General features: G+C 44.4%; 1 protein-coding gene across 1 annotated transcript in view; it reads right to left on the reverse strand.

The window, feature by feature from the left end:
• Positions 1–15,337, reverse strand: part of RBM28 (RNA binding motif protein 28) — a 33,092-nt gene that overhangs the window by 7,298 nt on the left and 10,457 nt on the right. The window contains exons 10-14 of the mRNA XM_081102189.1: positions 11,213–11,322; positions 6,140–6,213; positions 5,418–5,553; positions 3,811–3,875; positions 1,911–2,069 (exon numbers count right to left, since the gene is read on the reverse strand). Of these exons, the coding sequence (XP_080958315.1) occupies positions 1,911–2,069; positions 3,811–3,875; positions 5,418–5,553; positions 6,140–6,213; positions 11,213–11,322 (544 nt within the window). The remainder of the gene's footprint in view (positions 1–1,910; positions 2,070–3,810; positions 3,876–5,417; positions 5,554–6,139; positions 6,214–11,212; positions 11,323–15,337) is intronic.

A 15,337-nucleotide genomic window follows, 5' to 3' on the forward strand; every position in this document is an offset into this window, starting at 1 on the left:
AGAATACAGCTACTGAGAGCACAAAGCAAATTAAATAGGTATTTTCATGCTTTCTAGGGGTTTACAGACATCGATACTGACCTACAAATAAGCATGCATATAAAATCGACTCTCCAAGAAGAAATTATAATAACTAACTACTAACAATACATGCAAGTTGAGAGGTCCATGGTACCTGAAGTTGTATATTAAGTTATCACTGAGGATAAAATGTAGTGCTAGAGCTCATCATTGTAGAAACCACTCAGAAATTACTGCCCTGGCCGGTTTGGCTCAGTGGATAGAGCGTCAGCCTGCGGACTGAAGGGTCCAGGGTTCGATTCCGGTCAAGGGCACATGCCGGGGTTGCGGATTCGATCCCCTGTGGGAGGTGTGCAGGAGGCAGCCGATCAATCTCTCTCTCTCTCTCTCTCTCTCTCTCTCTCTCTCTCTCTCTCCCTCCCTCCCTCCCTCCCTCCCTTCCTCTCTGAAATCAATAAAAATATATTTTAAAAAAAGAAAAGAAATTACTAAAGAAGGGAAGGAAGAAAGCCTGATGGCTTTAGATAAGGCATTTCAGGCATGGGGAGAAGCCTGCACCACATGCAGTCTCAGAAATACAAAAAGAAGCTTCAGCAGTCTTTGCTGGGCACTCAGATCCTCCCTGATGTGGCCTTTCCCTAAATCCTTAAGCTGAATGTAATAGGCATCCTGGGGTACTGAGATACAGCAAGGAATCTTGGGAAAACTGATCATTCACATTCTATTACTCGTAGAAGCTGGGCATTAGGTCTAGGCATTAGGACCACCTGGATGCTCGTTTGGTGTATGTCCAGTATCTACTCTGTGCCGTGCACTATAGGGAAATCAAGAAAAGCATAGAATGAGGTTCCTGTCCTCAAGAAGCTTACTCTCTTGCTGAGACACTATACTCACACATATGAAAGAATTAAAGAAAAAAACTCAATACAATGCAGATATTGTAAAACACATAAGTTTCTCTAAATGACAGGTTTTAAAAGTGCAGACACTTAAGTGTTGTGGATGTTGATATGAGGAATTACACAACTGACCCCTATACCAGTAACACTTTGAACAGTTTTACCAAGAGTGGCATGTTCACATTCTCTCACGTAATTCCCCAAATACCAATACCATACATTTTGGTGAAGCTCTCAGGGATTAGGAAAAGTTATGGGGATGAAACAGCACAGAAGATTCATAACACTGGCTATGTTACTTTTTCAGGAAATACTGATCGACAGATTACTATGTGCCAGGTGCTATGCCAAGCATTAGAAACAATGAGATGACACCTGCCCTAAAAGAGCTCAGTTTGGTTGGAGAAATGACTGATAAACAATTGCAGGACAGCGTAATAGTAAGCACTATGACACAGGGATGCAGGCCGCCATGGGGGAAACGGGAAGCAGAAAGGCTTCTGTTCTCCGTGTCTAACCGTGTCGGTGTGAACAGTGTTTGTCTAGCACAGCTGCTGAAGACCTGTGCAGCTCCCTGTGCTCATCACAGGGCACTGAGGACTCTCACCATGGGCTGGGAGCCTAAAGGACAGCAAAATGCTCTTCTAAAGAGCAAAGCACACAGGTGATTTTCTCTGCAAGAAAATTAACATTACAGCACCTGGCATAATGCTGAGCACACAGCGGGCATTTAGTAAGTGCTTGCTAAAGTACTTCACTAGGGCAGAGACTTCCTCACATTCTACTGCAATCTGGTCAGATGTGAAAGGCAGTTCTTAGAAAAAAGGCAAAAAAAAAAAAAAAAAAAGGCACGAAAACTGCCAAAGTCCGCCCTGTCTACTGACAATGTGTCCAGAAGAAAATGTGTCAATCTGCTAGCACCACAGCCAGAAAATAAATGCTCCATCTGACCCAGGACCAAAGTTCTGAGTGGGCAGGGCCAACTCTCACCTCCTTGATGCGCACTCCCTTCTCCCCTCTAGTGGCATTCAGCAGCAACTTTCTGAGCTGTTTGTCATCCACGGCCTTGGGGAGATTGTGCAGGCAGAGCCTGGTGCGGGAGACAAAGATATTCTGGTCCTTCAGTTTCTGATGCTTCAGTAGCTCAAACTGAAAGAACAAAAAACTGTTAACAATCTAATCCACCCTTTAAAAATGCAGGCTCACAGTTCTACAAGAGGAAAGAACCACGACCCCATCCAATAACTATGCACATAGAGAAAAGGAGGGAAATCACCCGCCCTGCAGCTGTACGGTCCCAGCACAGGGAAAGAAAGGATCGGGAGACAAGATGGTGGGCACATGGGACAGTCATGGATGGCCTCAGACTGAATTCGAAATCCAGCCCTAACTGGAGAAGTTACATGAAATTTTTTAAGCCACAATATTTTCACCTACAAAGTGGAACTGTAGATCAAAATACTAGTATAATGTCAATTTCTCAGCAGTGATGCAAGGCCAAAATGGGGAGATATACATAAAATCTTGACCTCAAAACTTGGCCCAGAGTAAATAATAAATAATGCTGTAGTTAACATTTATGCCCAGTCCTGATCTACCCACCAACTCAAACTATTAGTCTTTCCAAAAATAATAGAATTTCTTTAAAGAATACTTGAGAGAATGCTGTCTTGTCTCTACTCTGCCACCTTTAGGCAAAGGAATATCCCTGACCACAGAAATGAATTCTGCTTCTAGAGCATCAGCCTCTACTATGCTGCACAAAACACTGGCCCAGGGCAGCCTGTCTCAAAGATGAAAGATGACATTCTCCTCCTGATTTTTTTTTTAAATTAGAAAAATTAGCAGAAAAAAGGTTCAAATTACATTTTTTCTTTCAAGTCTTCTCATTCCTGCTGCTCCTTATCTGGCAAAGGTTCTAACAAATCACAAAATAAATGGATGCTCTGGAAATGAACGGTAAAGGGATATTTGAAGAGGCCCAAGTTCAAAAGTCTGATTTTTCTTCCAGGAAAAGCTGTGCCTGCTGTGAATTATAATGCATATACTCTATGAGCTTTTTGCTAGAAAAATTCATCTAAGAGAAAATTAAATGTGTCACTACTGCAATGTGATCAGAAAAGGGTATACAATGCCAATCAAATACCATCATTTCCGGATGCTCACTAACAAAAAAGGTTGAGAACACTAGTCTAGAAAGGAAACTACACAAAAGACACACTACCTCTTCCTGTCGTTATATTCTCATCTCTGTCCATCACCTGCTGCACTTTCAGGTTCCACAGCTAATTCTAGGTTGGCTTAGCTCTCTGAAAGTAAGCTATGTGGGCAAAGGTAAAAGATCCTGGGAACTAACATTACCAAGCAGCAGAGGGATTTAAGGGCATCAGTCAGCAGTAGAAACTCTCATAACATGGAGCTTTCCAAAAATGACTGTATAATCTGGAGGCCTCCTCCTCCTCCTCCCCAAAACGGACATCTTAACTATCTCAAGACCCACATCTACCTTCTTCCCTACCGATTCCAGCCTACTCGGAACTGCCTTTCTTACGTTATCCTGCATTTACACTGACACCTAATTATACACAGCCCTGGCCTCTAAGTGTCTACTCCATGATCTCTAAGCATACTATTCAGCAGACATTACTGCTGAGCATTAGGAAAATAAGAATAAGATCCAGTTCTTCTAATGCATATAATGGTGAGCTAATGTTATGATAACTTTGGGTTATTTGCTGTTTCACCTGTGTGCTTTTTTCTAACAACAGTGTAAGTATGGCCTGTTACCAAAACTTGGCTCTTGAATAAACTCCTCTACCATACAATAACTATTACTTATTGATTTATAATAAATCATGTCGAATCGAAGGGTGGTACCTAACCTACTCACCCGTTCTCTTTTGGCCATATCAGCCGCGCTCACACCCTCTGCAGCCTTCGTCCCAGCACGAATCACTGCAGAAAGAGGGAAAAAGGCCAAGACATCAGCAAGGGAATGTTCACTGAGCAACAAGAGGAATGTGATTTGAATGATGCAAGCTCTTTGTACAGGGCCCAGAGGACTCTGCTGGCCAGGACACAGAGGCATTTGGGTAGGGCCAGAAATAGGCTACAGGGCTAACTTTTTAGCTCAGAGCTGCTCTCAAGGACTAATACTTTGAATCAGCGGTTGCCAACCTTTCAGACCTCACGGACCACCAGTGGTCCGCGGACCACCGGTTGGCAACTGCTGCTCTGAATAGTTTGTAATTTCGTTCCTCTTCTCCTTCCCTCCCCTACATGCCCAGCACCAGCTGGAAAGGCATAAAGGAAGTTCTGAAAATAAGTACATTTTAAGCATTTGGATGCAAAACTGCTCCACCATTACCCTGGCCCTTGGAATTTCACTGCTCATGTACTAGGGGATCATTACTAAGTGGTGAAATAAGCCAGCCCAGAAAACAGCCAAATCACCATATAGAGGCCTCGTATCGAAGGCTAATGACCTAACATTACCAGTCCTCGCTGGGCAGTTGTGCAGCAGGTGGGCTGACAAATACTGTATGACCTAGAGGGAGGGATTCTCTTTTTTTTTTTTAACTAAAGTTAATTTCTGATTATCTTTTTGACACTAAGAGAAAGGCACTCTACACATTTTAAATCCAAAGAATAATTTTAGTTGTAATTTTCACTCTTTCAGAAAACCTCTTATTACATAAATCGCCCAGCCAGCGTGCCTCAGTGGTTAAGCATCTACCTATAAACCAGGAGGTCACGGTTCTATTCCCAGTCAGGGTACATGCCCAGGTTGTGGGCTCGATCCCCAGTGTGGGGTGTGCAGAAGGCAACTAATCAATGATTCTCTCTCATCACTGATGCTTCTCTCTCTCTCTCCTTCTTCCTTCCTCTCTGAAATAAATAAAAATACATGTTTAAAAAAAGAAATGATGACAAGAAGCAAAGGTAATTTGAGTTTTTCCTCCCTCTTTGCCCTGCCAATCTCCGATGAAAAGATCTAAAGGCCAGCAGGCAGAAAAGACGAGACTGGCTCATCTACAAACTGGGTGAAGGTTTCCAAACAGAAAGCCACATCTACTAAAGTGAAATAATAATATAACACTTATGCCCTGGCCAGTGTGGCTCAGTTGGTTGGAGCATCATCCCATGCACCGGAAGGTCACCAGTTCAATTCCTGGTTAGGGCACATACCTAGGTTGTAGGTTTAATCCCCAGTCAGGGTACGTACAGGAGGCAACCTATCAATGTATCTCTCTTACATTGGTTTCTCTCTTTTTCTTTCTCCCCTCCTCCCTCTCTAAAATTAAAAAAAAAAAAAAAAAAAAATTTAAAAACAGAAACAAAAAACATTAAAATAATAATAATAAAAAACACTGCTAATGAGGACATTTGGGGTTTTAATGTGAAACATGCCCTCAAACATAAATATTGCTGGGTCACTGTCACAGCACAGGGCCAGCTTCTCAGAGGCCTGGTTTACGTCTCCCATCCACTACTCACAGCCTTCTCGGGCCAGGTAGAGGTTCCGGGTTCCGGTCGGCTTCTTCACCTTCTTTGTCCGGAGCTTTGCAGCCTCATCACGGGTCACTGCCAAGTCAACCTTGAGTTGCCGGCCATCCAATTTCAGCCCGCCACCCTGTAACAGATTGCAACCCTGTCTCTTAAAACACATAACAAGTAAAAACTAAGGAACTGACAAGAAACAGCAAAGAAAGGGAAACAGCAGTCACCAATTAAGCTATGGAACCCAACCCCAATATATTTTGGCCCAGATAACAGTATTTACTATAGCTGTGCAAAAGGCCATGTGTGTGTTTAGGGCAGCCAGGACTAAATAATTTATTTTATGGGAGATGATTAGGCCCAAAGTAGGCTCAAACTGAGGGAACTGATCTGTAAATAAGCAAATTTTTAGTAATCTAAAGAAAGCTAATGAAATGGTAGTGTTATCTCTACTCAAGAAAATTTAACAGACAATGGCAATACAATTATACTAGCCTTATATAACCCTATAGGGCTGATGTAAGGACTAAATAAGAAAATGCATGTGCCTATCTAATGAGCGTGCCTATGAGACACTAAGTGCCCAATAAATGTAAGCTTGACTATTACTGCATTATTGACAACATAATAATAATGATGATGCTTTGCATAAACAGCAGGTGTTGCCTCTAGGAGCCACTATTGCCTGGGTTACAGGGTAAAGGAAATGTCTTCCTTACCTCGGTCTCTGGAGAAGCAGCTGCAAGGCATTTCTGAGCTGCTTCTTGAGTCATGAACTGAGCAAATGCACAACCTGTACAGAGAGACAAAATTCAAGTGAGAATGTTAAACTCCCATGGACCACCAAGAGGCCAAAGACAACACACAAATGGTGGGCGGCTGACACAAGTGGAAGGGGTGGTAGCATCCTTTTGTTAAATACCGTTGAGACAGGCGCTGTCAGGTACTGAAAAAATAGCACAACTGTTCGCAACGAAATTTTATTATTTCCTTCATCTTTTCCAATACTCCTTGAACTTTAGTCTTACCATCTCTCTCCTTAGTAACAAATATCCACAAGACATGCTGGAGAAATTCCAGCCTAACATTTTATCCAGCATCACTTACTGCATGCCTATTACAAGATTTAAAAAATGAGGCAGCGACCACTTAACCCTGAAATTAATTACAGATCTCACTGTCATCATTGTTACTTGGGAGGCATTAGATATGGGGACACCTGCCTCGTGGAGTAAAAGGCTCAGGCCTCTATCGAATGAATGCAGCAGTGAACCAGAAACCCATGAGCTCAATTCTCAACTCACAGTCCAGAATTTCTCACTGGTTAGACACAGGGCCAATTAGCCCATCCTAATTTCTGTTATTGACATTTAAAAAACCACAACCTTATTTTAAATATAAGTTTCATAATATTGTGTTAGTATTCCCCACTGGGGGAGTGATGTTTTGTCCCCAATAAGAATAAATGGCATAAGAAAGGGTGAAATAGCGCCAGTTGCAACAACATGGATGGACCTTGAGAATATTATGCTAAATGAAATAAGTCAGTCAGAAAAAGCTAGATGATTTCACTCATTGATGGGAGAAGGGTGTCCTAATGTAGGTGACAGGACAAGATTTTACTTTGGGTGGTGGGCACATGGTACAATATACAGATCTTGTAACACAAAAACCCACACCTGAAACCTATGTGTTCGTGTTGACCATGTCTCCCCAATCAATTTAATAAATAAATTTTTTTAAAAAAAATTAATGGCAGCAGACTCACTGAGAGAACACATGGGCAGGTCAACCCAAGTGTCACCATCTAGTGAGATCTTTCCTGCCTCCTCCAGGCAGAGCCAAGTGTCCCACCCTGCCGGTCCTTCACTCACATCTCTATTTATAGCCCCATTCAGATGGCATCTTCACAAAAAGACTAGGTGCTTGAGGAATAAGGGCCATGTTTCTTGACTGTTCCCATATCCCTAGCACTACTATAATGCCCGGCATTAATAAATACTCCATATAAAGAAACAAATACAGAAATATGGGGAGGAACCCTGGCCGGTTTGGCTCAGTGGATAGAGGGTCGGCCTGCGGACTCAAGGGTCCCAGGTTCAATTCCCATCAAGGGCATGTACCTTGGTTGCAGGCACATCCCCAGTAGGGGGTGTGCAGGAGGCAGCTCATCGATGTTTCTCTCTCATCGATGTTTCTGACTCTCTATTCCTCTCCCCTCCTCTCTGTAAAAAATCAATAAAATACATTAAAAAAAAAAAGAAATTTGGGGAGGAAATGTTTCTAATAGGCAGATTATCCTATTTGTCCAATATGAAAAAAATGGGTATTTCTCTCTGAATGGGTAGGAATTTTATCATTGGAATTTCCAGGGTCAGTATTAAATTCAGTCTTAACACTTCCCTAAAAGTCTGCAGATAATATTCAGCTCTTCCGGGCAGTGAAATGGCTTGCTGATGGGATAAACTGGAGGACGAGGCCAAGGCTGTATGAGTGAGTAGGCAGAAAAAGCGACAGAAAAATTTAATTATGAGCTAGGGAAAGACATGCATTAACAAAAAATAATGAAAAATATACTTAAGATCATTAACTCTCAACTAAAATTAACAGACCAAGGTAGAAAGTGAGGCAAGTCAATTGTAGACTACATTCTGAAAATATCAACCCAATACAGCACACACTCAAAAAGGGACAAAAGACATCACACTAAAGCAATATCTTACCATACTTGAAACATTCTATGCAATTCCAGTTGCTCATTTTTACAAAAACATACTGGAAATGGAGAAGTATAATTGAATATCAGAGCTTAAGGCACCTTAAGTGATTACCCTAGCTGAACACACTGATTTTACAGATAAGAAACAAAAGCCCACAGTGGTTAAATGATTTGCCAAAAATCACCCAGCTGGGCTATGATCTAGCTGGGATTAGATCCCGAATCTCCAGGAAGCAGTTCCATTTTCTTTCCATCATAAGGCCTCGTGTACGTCTTTTTTAACCAAGTAAAACCCAAAAATGCTCAGATCTCATCAGTTTGGAAAATAAGATGATTTAAAAAGTAGGTTAACAATCCATGGATAGGCTCCAGGGAGCCCACAAACTCTCAGAAGTGGCCTTTTTCTGAGGAGATGGTTCATAGCTTTTGGTAGAATGCAAAGGAATCAAGAATCAGAATGAATTAAGAATTCACTGCCCATCCAGTGTGGCTGTTATTGATCATTGACCTATGAACCAGGAGGTCACAGTTCACATGCCTGGTTGCAGGCTCAATCCCCAGTAGGGGGCGTGCAGGAGGAAGCTGATTGATGATTCTCTCTCATCATTGATGTTTCTATCTCTCTCTCCCTCTCCCTTTTTTTCTGAAATCAATAATATCTATCTATCTATCTATCTATCTATCTATCTATCTATCTATCTATACTAGAGGCCCGGTGCACAAAAATTTGTGCACTCAGGGTAGGGGGTCCCTCAGCCCGGCCTGTGCCCTCTCACAGTCTGGGACCCCTCGGGGGTGACCACTTGCTGGCTTTGGCCTGCTCCCCGGGTAATTGGGCCTAAGCTGGCAATCAGACATCCCTCTGGCAGTCCGGCAGCCTGCGGGGGATGCCCACTTGCCAGCAGGGAGCAGGCCTAAACTGCAGTCGGACATCCTTAGCGCTGCTGAGGAGGCAGGAGAGGCTCCCACCATCACCGCTGTACTGGCAGCCATCAGCCTGGCTTGTGGCTGAGCAGAGCTCCCCGCTGTGAGAGCTACTGACCACCAGAGGGCAACTCCTGCATTGAGCATCTGCCCCCTGGTTGTCAGTGTGTGTCATAGTGACTAGTCATTCCCAGTCTTTCTGCTGTTAGGGTCAGTTTGCATATTACCCTTTCACTATATAGGATAGAGGCCTGGTGCATGGGTGGGGGCCAGCTGGTTTGCCCTGAAGGGTGATCCACATGAGGGTGAGGGTCCCGCTTGGGTGCCTGGCCAGCCTGGATGACGGTCCAATGGCTGTCTGCAGCTAGTCACACTCCCTTCAGGGTGGGGGTCCCCACTGGGGGGGCCTGGCCAGTCTGGGTGAGGGGCTGAGGGCCGTTTTCAGGCTGGTGGGTGACTGAAGCTCCCAGCCTCTTTTTTTTTTTAATTCTGGGATTTATTTACCTTCTATAGCTGTCACTGGAGCTGAGAGCCAGCTGCAGCTCTGAGGCCGTGGCTGGCTGAAAGCCGGTATCTGGGTTTGTTTAGCTTCTATAATTGAAACTCTGTTGTCATCACTGGCGCTCTAAGCTCTGGGCATGCTGGCAGCTGAAAGAAGGTTTCTGGGTTTGTTTAGCTTCTATAATTGCAACATTGTTGCATCTGGAGCTCAGAGCTGGGCTGCGGCAGGCGGGGAACCTTGGCTTCCTCTGTCACTAGAGCAAGCAAGCCTCATGTTCGCTTCAAGCTGCCTGGCTGCTGGCCGCCATCTTGGTTGGCAGTTAATTTGCATATCACCCTCATTAGCCAATGGGAAGCGTAATGGAGGTGTGGTTAATTACCATGTTTGTCTATTATTAGATAGGATTTTTTTTTAAATGCCCTAGCCAGTTTTTCTCAGTGGTTAGAGCACCAGCCCTTGGACCAAAGGGTCATGGGTTCGATTCCAATCAAGGACATGTCCCTCATTTGTGGGTTCAATACTCAGCCCTGTTCTGGATGTGTGCAGGAGGCAACCAACCAATCTTTCTCACTCTCTTTCTTTTCTCTTCCCTCCCTCTCCCTTCCCTTCTACTCTGTCTAAAAATCAATGAAAAAAATCCTCAGGTGAGGATTAAAAAGAAAAAAAGAGAGAGAGCCCTAGCCAGATAGAGCATTGGCCCATGGAATGAAGAGTCCAGGGTTCCAATCTAGTCAATGACATGTACCTTGGTTTCAGGCCCTGGTTGGGGCATGTGCAGGAGGCAACCAATCCATGTATCTCTCATATCGATGTTTCTCTCTCTCTCTGTCTCTCCCCCTCTCTTTAAGAATCAATGGAGCCCTAGCCGGTTTGACTCAGTGGACAGAGTGTTGGCCTGTGGACTGAAGGGTCCCAGGTTCGATTCTGGCCAAGGGCACATGCCCGGGTTGCGGGCTCAATCCCCAGTGTGGGGCAGCAGAAGGCAGCCAATCAATGATTCTCTCTCATCACTGATGTTTCTCTCTCTCCCTCTCCCTTTCTCTATGAAATCAATAAAAATATATTTTAAAAAATCAATGCAAAAATATCCTTGGGTGAGAAGTAACAACAAAAAAACCACATTAAAAAAAGAATTGCTTTAGAAGAATGACTGTAATTGATGAAATCAAAGATTATGAAAAGTAATATACTGAAATGAGGAATGGTCAACCCTGGAAACTCAAATAAATAGCTTTAAGAAAAAAAATCTACAGCAGAACCCTTCTTACATAGGTTTTCTTTCTTTCTGTTACCACTGCGACAAAGTTTCTATCATCTTCCATCTCTAAGAAACACAACTAAAAAGATCCCAGTAATGTCAAGCAATGTGGAATAATTAATACCCATGAGATGTTATCACATTTGAAATTCAAAGAACAACAAATGGAATTCATTACCCTAAAGTAAATAAGGGCTTAAAAAGCTTAGGCAAAATTATGGCTGGCAGGTGCATGAAATATGCTGCATGAATTTGACCTCATAGAGGACAACCTCAGAAATGTCTTTGGTGCTTCTATGGACCATAGAAACTTGGGCTAAATGTGAACCCCTCAGTGCCCATGGCAGTAGTTTCACTCTTCTAGGGCCTGACCAGCTGACAACAAATACCTTTAGAATGCTCTGTGTCTGGATGTAAGACAATGCAGACATATTTAAGATCTCCAAATTGCTGGAGGAGCTCCCCAAGTTCTTCTTCCTCTGAGTCAAAGGACAGGTTTCTATGGAAGACAATTAGATCACAAGAAAGGTCAATTACAAAAGATCCCATGTTCTGGTTACAAAATGAGCGAGTTAGACACCAACTGGAGTGGTTCCCTTGCTCAAGACCACTCTGCCTTGTTGAGGAATAGCACCAATAGGGGAGACCTCCAATGGCCAGGTTTCTGATATGTGACCGTGCCCCTTGACCTTCCTCTGTCAATCAGATTCTCTCTCCAGGAATTTAAAACTTGAACAGAGTTATACAAAGACCAGAAGTTGTAGATGCAGATTCACTTCAAAACAGCAGTGTCCCACCCAAAGGAAACTTATGTCTTGATCTGGGTGGTGGTTACACGGATACATGTATACATTCATATATATAAATATACATATGTAAATGTATATGAGCATATACATGTTTTGCCAAACCTTGTATATAAATATGAGAAATTTCACTGAGTTGTACATTTACATTAATACATCCTACAGAATTTGTTACACCTTAACACACTGCGTACCGCATAGAAATCTCTAAGACATACGCCAGGGACCACACGTTTTTGGGCAAACTGCACGTTATTTAAACCATCATAATGCACTTTAGGTGTTATTTTTCAATAATTATAACATTTTTATTTACAAAAACAAGCAATTAAAGTTCCTAGTACTTTTTTAACATATGGTACTGCGTAAAACATTTTCCTCTATGAAGAGGGACCAAACAAAATTTACATAAGTGTCTAGATTCACTCCTTTTTCCATGGGTGTGAAAAACGAGAACACTCGTGAGTGGTCCTTAACAGATGGCACGCGAAACACGAGAAAACTCCTGAGCGGTACAAAATGTGTTAAGAAGTTAGAAAAATAGCCCTAGCCAGTTTGGCTCAGTGGATAGAGTGTCGGCCTGTGGACTGAAAGATCCTGGGTTCGATTCCTGGTCAGGGCACATGCCTGGGTTGCGAGCTCAATCCCCAATAGGAATTGTGCAGGAGGCAGCTAATCAATGACTCTCTCTCATCACTGATGTTTCTCTCTCTTTCTCTCCCTCTCCCTTCCTCTCTGAAATCAGTAAAAATATATTTAAAAAAAATAAGTTAAAAAATAGTGGGGCATCCTCAGAGAAAAGACCCATTGCCACCTGCAGCAGAGGTTCCAGAACTGTCCAGAGTTTCATCCCATTCTTTTTTTTTTTTAATAATTTTTTTTATATATTTTATTGATTTTTTACAGAGAGAAAGGGATAGAGATAGAGAGTTAAAAACATCGATGAGAGAGAAACATCGATCAGCTGCCTCCTGCACATCTCCCACTGGGGATGTGCCCGCAACCCAGGTACATGCCCTTGACCAGAATCGAACCCGGGACCCCTCAGTCCGCAGGCTGACGCTCTATCCACTGAGCCAACCCGGGACCCCTCAGTCCGCAGGCCGATGCTCTATCCACTGAGCCAAACCGGTTTCGGCTCATCCCATTCTTAAGGTTTGCTCTTTGACAACTACCATTCTGTGAGCCAACCTAACATTTATCCAACAAACCTGCTTTTTCAATAAATTGGCCAAATTACTTTCCCTGATTACAAACAAAACACTCAAATGTGTCTCTCTCTCTCTTATTAGCCATTTTCTTCTCAGTGTTGCTGTGAAATCTTGGTTTCAGTTAAAATTTTATAGAAGTCAGAAAATCCTTCAAGTGAAGAGATTAGAGAGTACAAATTGGTAGTTACAAAACAGTCATGGGGATGTAAAGTACAGCATAGGGATAATCATCAATAATATTGTAAGCCCAGTTTGGCTCAGTGGATGGAGCGTCGGCCTGCAGACTGAAGGGTCCCAGGTTCAATTCCGGTCAAGGGCACATGCCCAGGTTGCGGGCTCAATCCCCAGTAGAGGGCATGCAGGAGGCAGTCAGTCAATGATTCTCTCTCATCACTGATGTTTCTATCCCTCTCCCTTCCTCTCTCTGAAATCAATTAAAATAAATAAATGTATAAAAAAAAACAAAAGAAAGTTCTCTAATAAGACACATCCTAGCTACATTACTTCTTCTAATATGCCTCATCGTGTACATAGTTTTCTTTCTTTCATCCCTTTACCTTCCTAAGTTCTTTGTTAATTTAAATGATGTATAAACAGTATACTTGGTATTGAGATCACAGGCTTCTAAGTGTGATGTTTCTTCCTTCCTGTTAAAATCCTCTGAGAGTACAAAATTATTTATATGGCAATTCCATATAACACAGTAAAAAGAAGTTATGGAGAGACATGCTGTAAAGAAAAAATGGGTTATAGCGCAGCATGCATAGGCTAAACACACCTTTGTAAATATTTACGATGATGTGGGCATGTGTGTGGGTGTTCTCTGAGTAGTGATTAAGGTTAATGTTTTTGTGTCTTTTTGCACATTTCCTAAATATAAATTACTTATATAATAAAAACAATCTCAAAAGATTGTGCAAGAGGATAAAATACACATCTACCTGGTATCCTATCTAATAAAAGAGAAACATGGTAATTAGCATATGACCGCTACCCTTCCCATTGGCTAATCAGGGTGATATGCAAATTAAATGCCAGCTAAAATGACGGCCGGCAGCCAGGCAGCTTGAAACTAACATGAGGCTTGCTTGCTTCAGTGTCAGAGGAAACCAACGTTCCCCGCCTGCCTTGCCGGCCTCTGAGCCGGCAGTTTGAAACATTGTAACAAATTTAGAAGCTAAACAAAACCCCAGAAACCTGCTTTCAGCGAGCGGGGATCTCAGAGCTGGAGTTATACATTATTTCGATTATAGAACCCAAACAAACCAGATACCTGCTTTCAGCAGCCGAGGCCTAAGAGCTGGAGCCTCAGAGCTAAAGCTGGCCCAGAATAAAAAAAAAAATAAAAAAAGGAGCGGTTGGGAGCTTCCGTCACCCGCCAGCCTGAAAACAGCCCTCAGCCCCTCACCCAGACTGGCCAGGCACCCCAGTGGGGATCCCCACCCTGAAGGGTGTGTGACCAGCTGCAAACAGCCATCATCCCCTCACCCAGGCTGGCCAGGAACCCCAGTGGGGACCCCCACCCTGATCCAGGACACCCTTCAGGGCAAACTAGCCGGCCACCACCCGTGCACCAGGCCTCTACCCTATATAGTAAAAGGGTAATATGCCTCCCAGCACCAGGATCAGCAGAGCCGCGAGGCCTCCCGGCACCGGGATCAGCATGACAAGGGGCAGCGCCCAAACCCCGATCGCCCTGCGGCTCTGTGTGTGACAGGGGGCGGGGCCACAACCTCCCTATCGGCCCTGCTCTGTTCATGACAGGGGAAGGCGCCCAAACCCCCTGATCAGCCCTGCTCTGTGCCTGATGGGGGGAGCTCCCCAATCCCCTGATCGCCCTGCAGTTCTGTGTGTGACAGGGTGCGGTGCCCCAACCCCCTGATCAGCCCTGCTGTGTGTGACAGGATGCGGCGCCCCAAACCCCCCACCCCCATGGGCCCTGCTCTGTGTGACGGGGTAGAGCCATAACCTCCCCATCGGCCCTGCCCTGAGTGTGACAGTGGCGGCGCCCCAACCCCCTGATCGGCCCTGCTCTGTGGGGTGATAGAGGGTGACGCCCCAACCACCCACCACGGGCCCTCCTCTGTGTGTGACGGGGTAAAGCCATAACCTCCCCATTGGCCCTGCCCTGAGTGTGACAAGGTGCGGCACCCCAACCCCCTGATCCGCCCTGCTCTGTGTGTGACAGGGGGCAGTGCCCCAACTCCTTGATGGGCCCTGCTCTGTGCATGACAGGGGGGAGCTCCCCAACCCCCTGATTGACCCTGCTCTGTGCGTGACAGGGGGGAGCTCCCCAACCCCCTGATCGACCCTGCTCTGTGTGTGACAGGGTACGGAGCCCCAACCCCCGATGGGCCCTGCTCTGTGAGTGACAGGGGGCAGCACCCCAACCCCCTGATGGGCCCTGCTCTGTGCGTGACAGGGGGTGGTGCCGCAACCTCCCCATCGACCCTGCCTTGAGTGTGACAGGGAGCGGTGCCCCAACCCCCCAATCGGC

The sequence above is a fragment of the Myotis nattereri genome (genome assembly GCF_964212035.1).
Source record: "Myotis nattereri genome assembly, chromosome: 11".
NCBI classification, from domain to species: Eukaryota; Metazoa; Chordata; class Mammalia; order Chiroptera; family Vespertilionidae; genus Myotis; species Myotis nattereri.